At 42.5% G+C, this 19,550-nt stretch overlaps 1 protein-coding gene across 1 annotated transcript in view; it reads left to right on the top strand.

Moving 5' to 3' along the window:
• The window catches only part of rngtt (RNA guanylyltransferase and 5'-phosphatase), a 144,996-nt gene extending 126,011 nt beyond the window's left edge, over positions 1-18,985 (top strand). The window contains exons 14-17 of the mRNA XM_038963016.1: positions 5,055-5,155; positions 11,269-11,335; positions 16,673-16,796; positions 17,847-18,985. Of these exons, the coding sequence (XP_038818944.1) occupies positions 5,055-5,155; positions 11,269-11,335; positions 16,673-16,796; positions 17,847-18,013 (459 nt within the window). The 3' untranslated portion in view covers positions 18,014-18,985. The remainder of the gene's footprint in view (positions 1-5,054; positions 5,156-11,268; positions 11,336-16,672; positions 16,797-17,846) is intronic.
• Positions 18,986-19,550: the final 565 nt, after the last annotated feature.

Here is a 19,550-nt window from a genome sequence, read left to right as displayed (position 1 = left end):
AAATCGCATTGAGAGCATGAGGGAACGACAAGCGGATAAGAGGCCATCCGTAATTTCGATTAAGACATTAATGAGCGAGCTAGGACGGACATGGTCAATATAACTATTTGTTCAGCACTTTTGAAATGAACAGCGACAGAATTCAGAACATGGGCCGTTCTTAGTGTTCTCCTTGTACACCAAGTCAGAATCGTAGGATAAATAAAGGGGGCATATAAGCAGACAATAAAAGCTCTTACAATATTCAATGATTACATTTCTCAAAAACTGGTTATAGGCTACATGTGCACCATGAAGTCAGAACAGTTGGCGAAATTCAGAGGTGAAAATAGACCAAATTATTAGGGGGAGGAACTAACAGCTTACTACACAACATACTTACTGTAGTATTACTTTCTTAGCTACAGTGTACATATCTCCCTGACATATTACATCATTTATGCAGGAGCATACATTACATTTTTGAACTCACCTTGTTGTGCTGTGCTCACTTGAACACGAAGGTGGCACAGAGGTCCTTCGTGGGCAAACTTTGTCATAAAAGTCTGGTGTTCTCTGGATTTATGGTGCTTTCAAGACAACTGGGAACTCTGCCCCACCTGCCCTGAATGACGGGTCACCACTGATACTGGCCAATGATTTATTACTGTGATTCTGATCCAACCATTAATTCATACATTGTTGTGCCCCTGGCCTGAGAGAGTGGAAGTTCAATATGTAGCTAGATGTAGAAGGCTAATGTTAATTAGCTAACGTTGCCCATAAAGGGAAGTTAGGCTAGCGAGGAAACATTTTAGCCAGGTAGCCTAGGACAACAAAAAATAAAAGCGTGTACTATATCAGTGATAGACCGTTTCATCAACATGAAAGAGAGGAGGATGGCGTTGGCATTTCTTTACAAGTAGGGTGAGTCAACATGTTTTTCTACTTGCATACGCACACAGAAATCAGAACCATGGTAAGCCACATCATATTTAGCTTACGTTAATTGGACTAAATTGTTTTTGGTGTCTTAGTTGTCACCGTATTAGCATAAGCACAGGTAATTTGATGTTGGTATTTGATATTTTATTAGGATCCCCATTAGCTGTTGCAAAAGCAGCAGCTACTCTTCCTGGGGTCCACACAAAACACGAAACATGATTTAATACAGAACATTAATAGACAAGAACAGCTCAAGGACAGAACTACATACTTTTTTTTAAAGGCACACGTAGCCTACATATCAATGCAAACACACAATATCTATTTCAAATAGGAATGTTGAAGTTGAAACAGTGCTGGAATAGGGGAGGCAGCTCCTGTTTTCTTTGTGACTTGCGGTAACTCTCTGTGGTTCTAAATCAATAGTTGTTTAGTGGTCCGAAAATGTCAAAAACATGAACTTGACCATGCTGTAGATCATGTAACTGTCTGTTAAATGCAGTATGCTTTGTGGCCTTCACCGAACAGAGGTTGCTATCCGGTTTTGTGGTAAAACAAAGGTGTGGTTGAATTTACTCTGCGCCGCTGTGTCCTCTTATTGTCTCTGCCTTTAGGCCCGTATATATCATGGTCGCAAGGCACATGAATAAACAGTTTATAGAGCAAATAATGCAATTATCACAACACATAGTTTGTAATATCCATTTTACCCATGCACCTCTACTCTAATGATAGTCCTAAATATATCAAAAACTAAAAACCGTGCTTAACCCTAAAATAAATATTGTATTGAATAATGGGGCAATTGAGCAAGTTGAGGAGAGTGAACTGCTTGGTGTTACCCTAGATTGTAAACTGAAATGGTCCAAACATAATGATGCAATGGTTACTAACATTGGGAGAGGTCTATCCGTGATAAAGCGCTGCTCTGCTTCTTGACATCACAATCAACCAAACAAGTCCTACAGGCCCAAGTTTTATCACACCTGGACTACTGCCCAGTTATATGGTGAAGTGCTGCAAAGTAGGACATAAACAAATTGCAGTTGGCCCAAAACAGATCATCATGGCTGGCCCTTAAATGTACCCTGAGGGCTAATATCAAGAGATTGAGGAAAGATTGACTGCATCACTACTTGTCTTTGCGAGGTGTTGAATGCACCAAACTGTCTGTTCAAACAGCTAACACACAGTTCAGACACCGATACATATCCCAAAGGACATGTCACCAGGGGTCTCTTCACAGTCCATAAGTTCAGAACAGAGGGCTAGGAAACACACAGTACTATATAGAGCCAGGACTAGGTCTCTGGCGGTCATGAAATTTTGTCAGCCGGTTATTGACGTGCAAAAGTCTGCCGGTCTCACGGTAATTGACTGTTAATTAACATAAACACATTTAGCATCTCCAGGACTCCGCATACAAACTGCTGATGCGGGCCTTTGGAACATCTACATTGAAGTATAATGAATACATTTTATATACACCATACAATAAATCCTTCTTTTCTTTGTCAGGTCTAAAGAAACAATATGATATGAAGAAAATGTATTTCAGAAGAAAAAAATACGAGTTGGCCTACTGTATGTTATCTGGCTATGCTCCATGCCGTATGCTGTAGGCTTGTTCATTTAGCTGACAAGATTTGCTTGTAAGTCCCATGGCATTATTTTATATTATATGATTTTAAAGTAAAAATAATATAATTGAATTTAGCCGAATAAAATAGAAAGGATATTTTTTCAAATTCCGGTGCGCATATGAATGGCTATGTTGACCGCAGAAGTGATCATTTGAAACAGGTCCTATACGCTAGATTTAGAGGTATTTGTCAACTTGAATTGTGAATGATACAAACCTTAGAATGTCTTACAAATAAAAACATATATGGGCTGCGACTATAGGCTATTGACGATTTCAGAAAGTCGCAAAGAAAGCTTGCGCTCTGTCCCTTGCCTCAGGCTGCAGAGCAGTTCTCTCAAGGGATCATATTTTCACCCATCAGACTATACTTCATTTAATCTTGTCTTTGCAAAATTTCCTAAAACCTGATTCAGATTGAGGATATTTTTTTTATTTAACAATTTTAGAATAAGGCTGTAACGTAACAAAATGTGGAAAAAGTCAAGGGGTCTGAATACTTTCCAAATGCAGTGTATGAGTGGTCCCGGGAATCGACCCCAGTACCCTGACGTTATTAGCACCATTCTCTACCAACTGAGCGACATAATTATTATTATGTATTGTTTTATTTATGATGTAGGCTATAGTAAATACTCTAGTTTTATACTGAGGAACTCAGCTTGTGCCATCAAACCCCTATAATTTATCCAGAATGCTGCAGCCTGCCTGAGGTTCAACCTTCCCAAGTTCTCCCATGTCACCCCTACCTCCTCACCCCCTTGATACTCGCACTTGATTTTTTTTCCTTACTAGCTTTGACCTTGCTGATAGCTACTTTACTGAGGAACATTTATTTATTTTGACGAAATGGGATTTGTTTTGTTTTCTGTCTATATATTCCTATACTTCTCCTTTAAATTCTTGTTGAAATCCTTGCGCCATCCTTTCCCAAGTCATGGGGATTGATTTCTTGGAATTCTCTACTGTACATTCTTCCAGGAAATGCTTTCCTTTCCATGTTCTCGCTGGAATAGTGAGAGTGGGTGGAAATGGAGATGGTGGCACTATGATGCCCATGTGATGCCTTCTTTGAGGAAATCCGTGGAGGCATAGTTCTGTTACCGGGCAAATGACACTTACACCATTGACACATCTGTTCCTGCCCCGTCATACTGTATGGCTTTACATCCTAAATACCACATTCACACTCTTTACACTAGTTGCATATGAGTTAGATGAAATAAATCCCATGTACTGTATGTATATACATCTGTGTCATGCTAATTTCTATGACAACATGTAGCCTATCATCAGAACAGAATATATGGCTACTCGTTGTAAGACCTAAAAGCAACGTTGAATTTGTACTTCCATTTGTAGCTTTTAATTGGTTTCTCCAGAAATTAATTTCTGATCAATTATGAATTCATGTAGGCTACTCCGGCCCTTTCAATATCTATCTATAAATTGCTCTTGACAAGCTTTCTCTTTTTAACTACAATACGAGCATCCTATTTTAGACCTGCCATGGAAGCTTAATTATTATCCATTATGTATAACCTGACTACCTGACAGGATTTTTACCCTAAATTGGAAGTGGAACAAAGTCAGTGTTCAAGGTTTTGAGTCATTCCTTGAACAATATGTCATTTTCAGCTCTCCAAATCGATTACGAATGGAGCTTACCTTCAGACATATTGGCTGCCTTTTGAAAAATGTGGTGATTTTCTGAAGAGAGCAGTGTAAAATACTTGGATTTTCAATTTCTCTTAAGAGTGTGAAGGTACATACTGTACCTCATGTGTTATTCTGCCTTTTAGTAATTTGTTCATGGATCGAGAAATCATTGAGATGAGATTGTACTTTATTAATCCCCAAGGTGACCTTAGGTTGAAAAATGATTGCTGATGTTTGAGCGTGCCCCAGCACTGAGTGTACAAAATATTATTCCTAATATTGAGTTGCACCCCCTTTTTCTCCACGGCCTGATTATTACACAGGTGCACCTTATGCTGGGGACAATAAAAGTCCACTGCAGTTTTGTCACACAATGCTACAGTGCTACTGAGGACTATTTTTGCCCAGTCATGTGAAATCCATAGATAAGGGCCTAATGAATTTATTTCAATTGACAGATTTTTTTTTCTGTGAACTGTAACTCGGTAAAATCTTTGAGATTGTTGCGTTTACATTTTTGTTCAGTAATAAAAGCAATCCAAAACATAGAACACAGACAACAAATAAAAGCTAAATACAGGTGATGTTCTGAGTGCATGCCAGCGTGCTGTGTGTTTGGAATGAATGATCTGACATGTAGCTTCCTCCTTTGTGCAGGTGTAGGGCGGGGGTGTACTATTAAATCTGACTGTCTACTGTTGTTTGTTTCCTGCTGTGGTCCTATGTGTATTATGTATGAAATGTGTGAGCTGTAGTAAGCTTTTCATTTTGTATGACAATGAATGTTCAATCTGATCTAATATCGGTCTCTCTCTTTGTGTCTCTGCAGAAATACAAAGCTGGGCGATGTGATGACATCCTCAAGTGGAAGCCGCCCAGCCTCAACTCTGTAGACTTCCGCCTGAAGATCACCAAAGTCGGAGGAGAAGGGTGAGTCACTGTTGCTAGGGAAACGCTCTGGCTGCGTGATGATTCCACTGCCAGAACAAACCCCCATCTCTTTGACACATGCGTGTAGTTTGAGACATCAAACCCAACCACGTACTATAGTAGTAGTGAGTGAGTGTCAGCTAATCGCTTTGAACCATGTTTTGTAACTTTTAGACATTTCTGTTTTGTTTTTGTTTGTATCATTCTTATACAAGATGTTTTTTTCTGTATGAGCTATACCTTGAATCGCCCATAACTACTGACATTATGTTATGCCACGGGCCCTTATTGAATTCAACTGCAATATCTGTCCAAGACACATTGGTATTTTGTTGCCACTATTCCGATAATGAAGAAGGAATAGAAGTCAGCAGGCTTTGCCATTGCCTGAACTGCAGACTTTCATTCCTTTCATTGTACATATGAAAGTCCACAAATGAATTGGATGGTTTCCTACTGATAGGCAATATCCATCTAGCTCTCTTTTACTTTCTCCACCTGTATTAGGTTAGAACACCATATTTATCACCAACAGATTCTCATCTCATCTTGCCAGCCTGCTCATGAAATGGTGGGAGTTTTTTCCAGAAAATACCTTTGATTAAATTGACCCATTATTCTCAGTTCCTCTGTACTTACTACCTACCCAGGCACTGCTGTGCTGTACTGTACTTTACTGGGCTGTAAAGTGTTTCCTATAGGTCCACAGCTAATACATCAAACATGCTAAATAAATAATGTTGGGAGTATATTTGAGAAAATGCCTGCTTGCTACCTCATTCCCTCAGCACCTTCCCAGGTACTGCTATGCTCTTCTGTGAGGTGAGGTTTCTTAGTTGGCACTCTGTAAGACTCACTGCAGTGCGCACAGCCACTCATTTATTTTTAATTTTTAAAGGAGACCAGAATTTCAACCACCGTATTTATTTATTTTCCACAGTATAGTAGGAAAATTAGAGAGGGAGATGGACAGGAAAGTGTCCGAGACGGGGCTCAAACCCTGTCGCGAGTGGGGCATACAGTCAGTTTATTTCTACATATTTAAACAGATGGATATGTAATGTAATCTTCACTTCAACACTATTGACAGATAAAGCTAACCTAATTTAACAAATTGCACTGAAAGATTATACTTTGCAATCATTTATTAATCAAAAATCAACAGAAAAGCAATTCCATTGTGCAGAAAAATTAAGTACCCCCCTAGCTTCAATAGCTGGTGTTTTCCCGTTTGGCTGAAATAACTTAATGTAGTCATTTCTTGTCACTGTTGATCAGTCTCTTACATCAACTGGTAGGAATTTTGTCTACTATTCTTTACAGTACTGCTAGAACTGTGTCAGGTACAGCATTTCGATAGGATTCTTTTTTTGAGGCATTCTCTTGTAGCTTGGCTTTTGTGTTTTGGATCGTTGTCCTGTTGCAAGATCCATGTTCGGTTCAGCTTCAGCTCTTTTGACAGATGGCCTCACATTCTCCTCAAGAATTCTCTGGTACAATATGGAATTCACGGTTGACTCAATGATGGCAAGTTGGCCAGGCCCTCAGGCAGCAAAGCAGCCCCAAACCATGATGTCACCGCCTCCATGCTTTACGGTTGGTGTGAGGTTCTTCTGTTCAAAGGCAGTTTTTCGTTTTTGCCAAACATGGCGTCTGGCATTGCGGCCAAACAACTCGACCTTTGACTCATCTGTCCAGAGAACATTGTTCCAGTAGTTTTGGTCTTTACCCAGGTGTTGTCTGGCAAACGTTAGTCGTGTCTTGATATCATTTTTTGAAAACAGAGGCTTATTCCTTCCTGCCCTCCCAGGTAGGCCACGTTTGTGCAGTCTCTTTCTGACAGTTGACTCATGCACTCCGACATTGACTGTGGCAAGAGAGATCCCTTGATGTTACTTCTATGAGCATCTTTCTGTGAGTTTTTGGGCTAAATTTGGTGGGACGACCTGTCCTAGGTAGATTGCCAGTGGTCTGGAATTTCCTCCATTTGTAGATGATCCGTCGAACAGTGGAATTATGTTTTTTTAATTGCTTGGAAATGGATTTGTAACCCCTCTTAGACTCATGGGCATCAATAATCTGGGATAGTATTTTTTATGTTGGCATGATGTGTAACCACACACCCATTTGGTAAAGACCAAACCAGACCAAATTTCTCATCTTTATGGAAGGCTAGACCCTTGCAAGTTACTCTCTAATGATTTTATAACATTTGCACCTGTTTTGGTGGACCTGTTTTGGTGCACCTGATTCTAATTTTTGCGATTTTATGTGATGGTAAAGGTAGGGGTGTACTAACTTTTTCTGCAAAAGGAAATTGCGTTTTTGTTTATTTTAATTACTTAACATGATCTAAGTTTACTTTTTTGTGTGATTCTTTCCAGGGTGTGTACTTACTTTTTCACATGACTGTATTTGTCAGGAGCTAAGACCGTTACAACGAACTCTGGCACACCAATGATTTCATTTCAGCTCGTGAAACATAGGACTAACACTGTACATGTTGCGTTTATATTTTTGTTCAGTGTAGTTCTGATAGTGCTGTTAGCTGGCAGAGTAGCGCTCCTCTGCTTCTCCTCTGCTTCTCCTCAGAGCCCACTAGTGGTGCAGGTCATTAAGTATGTCTTTGTCTCAGTTAGAGAAGACAGAGAAGGAACAAGTGCTTGTTTATCTGCCCACTCCATCCCTCAGCGTGTCTCTGCTCTCTGTGCTACAGAGAAGAAGCAGCTCACAGTCTCACGACTTTCATCACCTCAACTGAAAAACAGGAGGAGAAGCCGAGAGAAAAGGATGTATAGGTGGATGGAGGAAAGGAGGATAGAGAGAGAGAGAGCAGGAAGAAGAGGGAGTGTGAGAGAGAGAAGAAGACAGTTAGCGAAAGAGACAGCAAGTAATTAAAGGAGTTTTACCATGTGGGGCATGGAAGAAGTAGTGCTTTGGTTTCTGACATGGCAACTTGATTTATGGATTAATCGAGTTCGGTTTCTCTCTGAAGAGGCTGCCTCTAATTGGTCAATAAAACATTTTCTGCATGCGTCATTGTAAATTCAACCAATCGGGGTGAGACCTGACTGCACTACAGCCCCTGTTAAAGCGATATGTGGATATGAATCACGGCAGTCCAGGTGGACTGGACAGGGCCACTCCACAGGGTGCCAGCCAGACGTATTTGATACTGCACCCCATTACAGTGGACTACCTGCTGAATGCTCACAGCTGAATATCAGAAGTCGCAATTAATAGGGAGAGATGTACGGAGAGAATGCAAACCAGAATAACACTCCATTAAAAACACTGTGTGGATATGAATTACCAAAGCTGAGGCGGAGTGGACATGCTCCACAGGGGCCAGCCATGTCTGGGCCTGTTCTGACTCTGCCTGGCCTCTGTCATATGGGACACTGGTGTTGTCACACCAACTGACAGGTCTGGGCGGAGTTACAGCCACACACTTGCAATAGAACTCGCCAGCTTGTAGTCCTATAAACTGGAAAGGCGTTACCTCTGGTTCGTTCAACCATTCCTAGGGGAATATTCATGGGGAAAGAATCGGGTTTTTGGATAAATGCCAAAAATAAGGTCTGGGGTTAGTTAACGGGCTTAGCCTACAGGGTCTGTAGTGACGCCTCTAGCGCTGAGATGCAGTGTCTTAGACCGCTGCGCCACTCGGGAGCCCAATTAGCTAACATTAGCTAATGAAGATTATCTCATAGAACAAAACATAGAAACTAAGCCTGTGTTTACCACAGACCTTATTTTCAGCATATTTCCAAAAAACCCAAAAATGGCCAATGAGCCGTGGCGGGGTTAGTGCCTACAAAAAGACGCCGTTACTATTGCTCCCTATTAACAGGTCTGTTGTCCTTGGAAAAAGCTTAGCTCAAAACTTCCCACCTCAGTACAGCATATGCATACCAAATGTTCCACCTCGTAAAGCAAAAAGTGAGTAATCTGTGTCCACTTTTATCAGCTGCTGAACAGGACTCCAGGGAGAGTAGGCTTGATGGACCTGCAGGAAAGCAGCTTACAGCAGGCAGGCAGGGGTTTGAGGCTATAGTTTACATACCCCCGGCCTCCTGGCCTCCCAGCCAGCTGCAGTGGCAAGAGACGGAGGCTCTTGAATGGCACCCTTTTCCCTATCTAGTGCACTACTTTTAGCCAGAGCCCTATATGCCCTGGTTAAAAGTAGTACACTATATAGGGAAATACAGTAGCATTTGGGATGCTGCCAGAGATCCATCTGGTTCCATCCTTCAGCATCTAGAAGGAGATCTGTCAGGGCAATACATGTTCCTTTGGACTGTATTCTCTCTGTGAAATGACTGTTGTGCATGTAGAACAAGTTATCTGGAATGCCCTTGTGGCTCACAGCCCTTGCTAGCAGCTCAGCCCCAGTCCATTTTGAAGCTTGTTGGACGAAGGCCGTTTCAATACACCGGAGCTGTATCGTTGACTGTGGCTCTCTGTGATTTGGGGATTCAAACTAAGTCCTGTTCCCAAATGTGTTTGATTCAATTTGGGTAATGTAGGCTATAAATGCACGTTATCACCTTTACTCAGTGGATTTTAGGTCGTCTGTACCTCAATTGAGCAATCATCAAACGCACGTCAACTTAGCGTCTCACATAAAGATCCAGAAATTGAAATGACAGAGGCCACAGGCAGACTGTCAGTTCACAGTATCAGCCTTAATGACTGTGATACATTCGGTTATTTTCGGAGCACCATGTCAATAGAATTGTACATTTTGTCATGGTTTACTTTTTTGTCAGTGACGAGGGCTTGGTAAATACACAGCCATACAGTTTAGGAGAGCAAAGTAGGCTATTTTAGGAAAGTTGGAGGTCGGACAGAGGTTGGGTGAAGAAGCATGTGAGAGACCTTTGGCGGGCGGGTGTGGCGTGAAAGGTTATGTTGTGAACTCTCAGGGTTGCTCTCCAGTTGTTTCCATCAGTTCATGGAAGGCCGGAGGGTTCAATGGCCGTGTTGACGGCTGCTTCCTGCCTGCCCTCTCTTCACCACTGTCATTACAAAGGAAAAGGGAGTGGAGAGGCAGTCCCCTCCCCTTCCCCTTTAATGCGTGTTCTGCTCACCCAAATCCATGTATACCCAATAGGTGGTCTCCAACAGGATGACCCAACAAGGTGGGTGAGATTAAATCCACCCACTGTGGTTTGAACATCAGTTCCGCTAGCCCCCTCTTTTCCGCCGGTGCGTCTCACTGGTTTAAGTGATGCTGTAGGGAGAACCAGGAGCAGGAAGCCAGTGACAGTATCGTCAGAGACCGTGTTTAGGTCTGGTGGGGGGAGGGTTTCGGGTGCGTATCAACAGCAGACGATGGCTGCCCATGGTTATCCCGAAATAACCATAGGCAGCCGGGCGGGGGGGGGGGGGGGGGTTAGTGGAGAGGATGAGTGTGTCATTAAGGCCAGCTGTGGGATGAGACCCGAAAAGCACATGGCTACAGGAACAGGGGGGCCGGCGAACCACTTGTTTGGGGCCTCACATACACAAACCCCTGATAAAGCCACATTACGGTTGATTAACTGCTGAGCGCTCACAGCTGGTGATCAGAAATCACAATTAAAATAGCTGACGTAGAGACAGACGGATGATGTATGGAGAGGATGTAAAAACCGTTATTACATTCCAAGCAGAAGGTGCTCAGTTTGATGCCTGTGAGTTTTGGGCATAGCTATAATTGCCCCCCCAGATGTGGCATCGTCACCGTCGTGTGTTTGCACTAAATACCCTCCAGATGCGCTGAGAAAAAGGCTACATTCCAAACATCTTTCCTTCCTCCCAAGGTCTATACTTGTTCCCTTCACTGATTTGAAAGGAAATGACTGAGAATGAGTGCACACTTCAGGACAAAGCCGATATTATTGTGACGCACCCAGAGATGGGAGGTGTGATGGTGGATGTTGGCAGCATATCATTCTGTTACTAGCTGGTAATCAGCGGTGTGCAGTAGTTGGCTAACTCTGTTATCGGAGAGCCATTGTTCCCTCTCGCTCTCTAACGAGCAGAGTGGAGGGTGCTGTGTTGCGCTTGACGCTCAGGGAGACCTCAGGGAGTCTTGGGGTGTTAATGAAGATGTTTTGTCTTTGCAGGTTGCTCCCCCAGACTGTCGGATTGCTCTACGTCGGCAGCCGTGACCTGCCCTTTGCACAGATGAAGGTGAGACAAGAAGCTGGATGTGTTGCTAAATTCAACCCAACACCCACACAGAACGCTGTAAGCCCAGGCCATGAAAAAAGATCTGCCTAACAACACCAAGTGAGCCTGCACCATCTATGACCGATCTGTTTAGGTCAGACACCACCGGCGTTTATGGTGAAAGCAGCAGGTAGCAGTGAAACGAGAGGAGCCTTTAATGGTGTGGGAGTATGTAAATGTATACATCACCTGCCCAGATAGTGATCAATTTCCCAGGGGAGGGACAGTGTAATGCATCTCAGTCTCATTGTATATTACTTATGTGTGGGTTAATGGCAGTGCTTAATTTTATCTGGATCCTGCCTTAACAGGATCCAGCACCTCTCAGTTTTGGACTGTTTCGTACCGGTAGCTCTCCTGGCATGAAAAATTATTTTCACTCTTTGCAATGTAAAACTTCCAATAAAAACGATCAGTGTAAATTCAAGTTGCATCTTCTCTAATTCTCCTGCCCCCTACAAAACGTTAATGTGAAAACATGCCTGATATTCTAAAAATGGATTTGTGTTGGGCCACCCCGGGTTAATGGTTTGCGCAACATTGTAGCCCAGAGACAGACCAACGCATGGCTGTTAATGTGGTATGAGAGAGAAGCACGCCTGACTCTCTCACAACTAGATTCACTGAAATGAAATCATTCAGAATTCTACACCAGGAGCAGACTTATAATTTAGCCACAGAGGAACAATAGCATTTTTTTTAAATAAATGGTGTGTAGCCCAATCACATGCATGGCCTACAGTCAGGAACGTGCGCAAATCTGTCGGTGAACAGCATGCAGCCAAAACAGTCCTTTCGCAAATATTTCAAATACAATCGCAGGAGAACACAGGTTGGAAAGAAAATGGCTCCTGCTGAAAAGAGAATACTAATCTGTCTGTAGTCTCCCAAAAATGTGTTATCTTCCAAATAGGCCTATTGAGCGAACAGCACTGTTTTACAAAGTAAAATAAGAGAGCTTTTGGCACGAACGCATCTGCCATCCCAGGTGAGTGAGCTGCGCGTCATTGGGTGAGTCAGTGAAATTGGAAAGCTGTTTTAGGACTATAATTTCCTCCTCATATCGTGCAATATGTCTGTCTTCACACACCTCGGCCTAGGCAATTATTGGTGGATTCAAGACATGGTTGTTTTTATTGATCTCAGATATTCTTAGTTTGTCAGTAGCCTGGCATTTTGATCATTTGTGCAGCGTTAAAAAAGATTCAGTCATGTAAAATGATGTAGAATTGCATGAAATGCGTTTATTAAAGGCCACATTTTTCCCGGACCCAAGGCTACAATAAATGTTCCCCCATGTTTGAAACTTCTGCAAGCACCTTTACTCGACTGCTCTATGCCACTACGCAAAAGTGATGATAATGCATGCAATGCTTTATTAAAAAGGGGATTTTTCTTTTTTAATGAGTTCCGGTACCTCAGCTCAGAGCCCCCCAGGTCCCCCCACCCCCCTCTGTCCCTCACTTTTTTATCCGGCACCTCCCGATTTACAAATTAAGCACTAGTTAATGCGACACATTTGATGTATGCCTATTTGCCTCTAGATTGTTTCGGGTAATTTCAGACTCAATTCTTTAGTAATTTTAGGAAGAATAATTGACATAAAAGTCAATTATTTGATATGTTTGATATGCTTTAATTGTTAGGAGTTCTATTTTTGTTCCATACAGAAGCAACTTCTTATGATTTGCCAGTTTGTCTTCTTTTAAGGCCCTGGATATTTTCCAAGTAGATAATTGACTGCTTTAATGCAGACAGAAATCAATATACCCTTCAATCTCTCTCCAAAACGAAACACATTTGCATCTGTTAATAGTCTTGCGTGGAAACAACAGCATCTGTCTGTGGTTACTCTGTGTGTCATTTTTGGGGGGCTGCTTTGTCTATAGCCTATCAGTGACACATTTCCTATGAACTCTCAACTCAGCTTTTTGCTTTAGTCCACCAATTAGTGTACTCACGCGTCTTCCACTCATTTCACAGACATTATCTGTCTTTGACGATCAGTATGACCCTCCAGTAGCCAGACATTGACCTCACTTAATGGCACAGTGCGAGACTGTTAACACTCTTCCCATTTAAAAGGTGGATGTGTAGAGGCGTTACTGCACTGTTGTTCTTAACGGAGTCATGTTGTTTATGAGTCAATCAGTCACAGCTGTGACACTATGATGAAGCACCATATCATTTTTTCCCCTCATAGCGGAATTGCTGGGCCTAAACTTGTCATGATTGGAAGAGAGGGGCATGGAGGACGGATTGTCAAGTTGAAAACACAGAATAATAGATTGGGGTGATAGTGAGTTTTCCTTTACCGGAGTCTCCTGCTAGATGGCTGCAGGAGTGAGACCATAATGAAGTGGATTTGGACGGATTAAACACCAAGCAGTGGGGAGACAAGGCAGCCAGCATTTCACACACAACTAGGATGGGATCCCAGCAAACAGGACAGACTCCACTCCCTGCCTGATAAACTTGCCTCCTGCATTGTTATTTGGCAGCTCGCCCCACTTGGCTTTGTGTAACACATTTCTTCGCCCGTTCTGTCACTCCTCCTGAGTTGTCTCTCAGCTATTCTTAGGAAGGTCTGGGGAAAAATGTGTTTGGTTTGGAAATGGAACCTAATCGACAGATCACGACAGCTAAATGTGCGCGTGTTCTCATGTTAATAGCGGAGTACTGTGACTTGGCTCTGAGACACTAATGATACGGCTAGTGTGAGAACGTGTACTTCCTGAGTCTTAAAATGTGTGATTTTGGGTTGATCCCACATTTTTCAAGGTCATGCTATCTGTGGTGTGATGTCCACCTGAGCTTGTCACCTCCATCTCGTTCAAACAAACACACTCTCAACACCCTTTTTTTCTCTATACGCACACACCTACCTCCCTTCCCTGTTGAGTACCCAGATGCCCTTCTCTCCAAGAGCAATCGGGCTCTTACTTAGGCCTTGGTCTTGCCAGTCAAGGTGTTGTGCTCCTGGCAGGGCTGCCCACTCCCTGGCGTCTGCCGGCCCTTCATCTGCTCAGGGGCAGCCTGGCAGCGGGCCCACGCCAGTCATCTGAGCCCCGCCCAGCTTGGCCCTGGAAGTGTGATCTCTGCCCCACTCTCCGTAGCTTCTTAAACACCACCTCACCCATGTAGATGGATATTAAATCATTAAACAGTCAATATCAGTGGAACTTAAGACCAAAGCGATGAGCGCTTCGTAATGAAGTTTGCCTCATCCTATATCACCTTTGACTTTGTGCATTAGTAGAAGGTGCCTGTTTGATTTGCTGTTAAGGAATCCAGCTACTAAATAGCACATGGTAGTTTTTGAAAACAGAATCTAGGTAATCAAGCTCATGACAAATGGGCAGCAGATGACACAAATACCGGTCCTGATATGCACAGTGTTCAATTGTACATACAATGTACACACTGTCAAACTGTTACTGCTGTATAATGTAAGTCCCAATATTGTGATCGGAGGACCAGAATTATTGTAGTCAATAATATACTATAAATGTTGACCTTCTAAATAGAAGTCGACCGATTAATTGGAAGGGCCGATTTCAAGTTTTCATAACAATCGGAAATCGGTTATTTCGGACGGCGTTTTTTTTCCCCCGCCTTTATTTAACTAGGCAAGTCAGTTAAGAACACATTCTTATTTTCAATGACGGCCTAGGAACGCTGGGTTAACTGCATTGTTCAGGGGCAGAACGACAGGTTTTTACCTTGTCAGCTCAGGGATTCAATCTTGCAACCTTACAGTTAACTAGTCCAACGCTCTAACCACCTGCCTCACGAGGAGCCCGCCTGTTACGCGAATGCAGTAAGAAGCCAAGGTAAGTTGCTAGCTAGCATTAAACGTATCTTATTAAAAAACAATCAATCAATCAATCATAATCACTAGTTAGAACTACACATGGATGATGATATTACTAGTTATTCTAGCGTGTCCTGCGTTGCATATAATCGATGCGGTGCGCATTCGCGAAAAAGGACTGTCGTTGCTCCAACGTGTACCTAACCATAAACATCAGTGCCTTTCTTAAAATCAATACACAGAAGTATATATTTTTAAACCTGCATATTTAGCTAAAAGAAATCCAGGTTAGCAGGCAATATTAACCAGGTGAAATTGTGTCACTTCTATTGCGTTCATTGCACGCAGAGTCAGTGTATATGCAACAGTTTGGGCCGCCTAATTTTCCAGAATTTTACGTAATTATGACATAACATTGAAGGTTGTGCAATGTAACAGGAATATTTAGACTTATGGATGCCACCCGTTAGATAAAATACAGAACGGTTCCGTAATTTCACTGAAAGAATAAACGTTTTGTTTTTGAGATGATAGTTTCCGGATTCGACCATATTAATGACCTAAGGCTCGTATTTCTGTGTGTTATTATGTTATAATTAAGTCTATGATTTGATAGAGCAGTCTGACTGAGCGATGGTAGGCACCAGCAGGCTCGTAAGCATTCATTCAAACAGCACTTTCGTGCGTTTTGCCAGCAGCTCTTCGCAATGCTTCAAGCATTGCGCTGTTTATGACTTCAAGCATGTCAACTCCCGAGATTAGGCTGGTGTAACCGATGTGAAATGGCTAGCTAGTTAGCGGGGTGCGCGCTAATAGCGTTTCAAACGTTACTCGCTCTGAGACTTGGAGTAGTTGTTCCCCTTGCTCTGCATGGGTAACGCTGCTTCGAGGGTGGCTGTTGTCGATGTGTTCCTGGTTCGAGCCCAGGTAGCGGCGAGGAGAGGGATGGAAGCTATACTGTTACACTGGCAATACTAAAGTGCCTATAAGAACATCCAATAGTCACAGGTATATGAAATACAAATCGTATAGAGAGAAATAGTCCTATAATTCCTATAATAACTACAACCTAAAACTTCTTACCTGGGAATATTGAAGACTCATGTTAAAAGGAACCACCAGCTTTCATATGTTCTCATGTTCTGAGCAAGGAACTTAAACGTTAGCTTTCTTACATGGCACATATTGCACTTTTACTTTCTTCTCCAACACTTTGTTTTTGCATTATTTAAACCAAATTGAACATGTTTCATTATTTATTTGAGGCTAAATTGATTTTATTGATGTATTATATTAAGTTAAAATAAGTGTTCATTCAGTATTGTTGTAATTGTCATTATTACAAATAAATAATGAAAATCGGCCGATTAACCGGTATCTCCTTTTTTTGGTCATCCAAGTATCGGTATCGGCGTTGAAAATTCATAATCGGTCGACCTCTACTTCTAAACCAACCACATTGACTCTCCTCTCTCCTTCTATAGGCCTCCAAGGAGCTGAAGCAGTACGACAACAAGATCATCGAGTGCTCCTTTAACAACAACACCTGGGTGTTCATGAGACAGAGGGTAGACAAGAGCTTCCCCAACTCTTACGACACAGCCATGGGTGAGTGAGCAGGGTGTTCCCCAAAATGTTTGCCATACAAAATCAATGCTATTTGGCTGCCAGCTGGTACTTATTGGACACACTGGGTGAGAGTATGCCTGCCTGTCCTACCTGGCTGCCTGACTGGCTGCCTGGCTAGCCCTGGAGCAATCTGTATTAATATCTGCAGCCTCTTTATCTCTGTCTACAATAAGACAATTACTGGGCCTATTAGATTAATGGCTTAGTTCATCTATATTTCAAACACACATCCTGTCTTACTTAGTGCTTTAATGCCTGTGTTTTTTAATTGTGTGTGTGTGTGTGTGTGTGTGTGTGTGTGTGTGTGTGTGTGTGTGTGTGTGTGTGTGTGTGTGTGTGTGTGTGTTGGTTGGTTCTTCTATCCTTGTGAGGACCTGAAATCCCCAAAAGTCTCCACGAGGATAGTAAAACAAGAAAAAATGTCCCACGTCCCCATGACAAAGGCTATTTTAATCTTAGGGTTTAGGGTTACAATTAGGGTTAGGGTAACGGGTTAGTGTTTAGGGTTATGGAAAATATGATTTTGAATGGAAATCAATTTTAGGTCCCTACGAGGATAGAAGAACAAAATGTGTGTGTGTGTGTTAAGAGAAGAGTTAAGAGAAGAGGTAGAACCAGAACGAAGAGCTCCACCCTCTCTCTTAGCAAGTCTATGGACAAAATGCCTCCCCATCACCCCCCCGTCCCCTTTTTGAAATTCGAAAGATCCTAAGACGTGCGAAATCGTGATTTGTCCAAATAACCAGTGACGAAAAACCCAAACGGGAACTAATGTTGCTCGGTTTCTCAAGCATCCAGTTGTATCGTGAAAGATCTATGGTACCATTTATGTTTGTGGTCTGTCCACGAGACATTAGAGTTGCTGCCGTACACTTGTGCCCTGAGGTAAGGCTTAAAACTACCTGGATTTTTGGTATTTTTTCTGTGTAGCTGAAGAAACGGCCTGATTTAGAGGTGGACCAAGCCCAGGAAGAGTCCATCATCATGTCTGAGCTAACTTCCTGTCTGTGTCTCTCTCTTCTCTTCCAGCTGTGTGTAACAGCATCCAGTATCCTGTCACGAAAGAAAACCTCTATGAGTTTCTGGACCGCTGTGCCCTGGGAGCCCAAGGACAGAACCGGAAACGCCCCTCTGACCCAGACACGGAGCTCATGCCCCCTCCCGCTCCAAAGAGACCCAACCGGGCTGCACCGTAGAGCACTACACAGCGGGAGTGGGCTGGGCCAGTGTAGAAATGTGTGTATGTGGCTTGCAGAGGAAGGTCCTTCATGGCTACAGCCCCCCTCGTCCCGTCGTCGTCCCCCTCAGTGACACAGACATTTGGAAAGCCCCTCTTATCTCTGACCATTTGTTTGTCGGCCTCTAAAAGGCTTTCTTAATTAAAGACTTTAAAAAGATCTGATTGAATTGCTTAGAGATCCCCTTAGATATCCCCATTTAGCACCCCTTCTCCCTGTAATTGCTATGGTACTTAAAAAGGGTTAAAAAAAAACCATAATGTTGAATTTTGATTTTATTTTTTTATTTCCCTTTTCTTAAGGATCTCCCAACTAATCTATTGGTCAACAACAGACAAATTGGTATTATGACTACAGCAGCACCTGACTATGCAGATCTTGTAAATGTTTTGTCTAACTATTTGTATTTGGGAGGGCGGTAATCAGATGGGAAACAAACAATCATCTGATGCCTCCTCTCCACCCTTTCTCGATCTCCCAACAGTGACGTGAAGGAACTCACAAGCAGATATTTCCATGTATTGTTTTAGTAGCAAGAGAGGGCTATTCCTCTGACATATTCTGACACATTTAGTAATTGACAAAATTAGTAACCATGACAGGCATTGTCCTCAGTGGGTGTGTAACAAACGCACCCTGCCTCCACGTTGCGTTACCATGTCGTCAGACCCCAGAATAAACTCGGCAACCGCTTGGGAAATGTGATGATAGAAGCACGCAGCTCCTCCTTTGTTTTTCCATTTGTATTTTTCTTCTCTAATGTGTGTAGAACAATATTTCAACACTTGACCCCAACCCCTGCTTTTGTAACAGCTGCCCCCCTTAAGGACTGCCCTGGTTCATAACAGAATATGACTGGTTTACTGCATTTGTTGTTTGGTTTGATCCATTAAAGCAATACATGTGAAAAGGGAATATATTTCCAACAGAGCTTGTTCATACTCACTTATTTCCTGCTGATTACAGATGACTGATTCCATGTTGCTCGATCTTAAAATGAAATATAATTTGAGGAATATTCCTTTATGTTTCTGTCTGTGTGACTGCGTGTGTATGATATTTTACGTATTTGGTTGTATTTTTGTCTGCCTGGTGTGTGCGGGCGTGTGCGTCTGTCTTTCTGAATGTTTCTGTCTGTTTGTGCCCTTCTTGCAGCAAGGGAACAGACAGAGGAGGTAGATGAGTTGTACTGCCAAGGCACTTTCCCCTCTTGCGGCACATGAAAGCTGCTCGATCCTCATCAAAGCCACACTACCTTTTGTCTTGTATTCGACTGCCTCAGAGATGTAGTCATTCACATACAGCTGGAGGCCCACACACACACACACACACACACACACATAAATAATCATTAAGAGGCTTGCTGTGGAGGTGTTTGTGCCATGGACTAGACTGAGAAAGAAACAAATCAAGTTGTATTTGTCACATGCTTCGTAAACAACAGGTGTAGACTAACAGTGAAATGCTTACTTACCAACAATGCAGAGTAAAATGT

Source organism: Salvelinus namaycush, chromosome 24 (genome assembly GCF_016432855.1).
Source record: "Salvelinus namaycush isolate Seneca chromosome 24, SaNama_1.0, whole genome shotgun sequence".
Classification (NCBI taxonomy): Eukaryota; Metazoa; Chordata; class Actinopteri; order Salmoniformes; family Salmonidae; genus Salvelinus; species Salvelinus namaycush.
The sequence above is the reverse complement of the archived record's forward strand: the minus strand, read 5'-3'. Positions and strand labels throughout refer to the sequence as shown.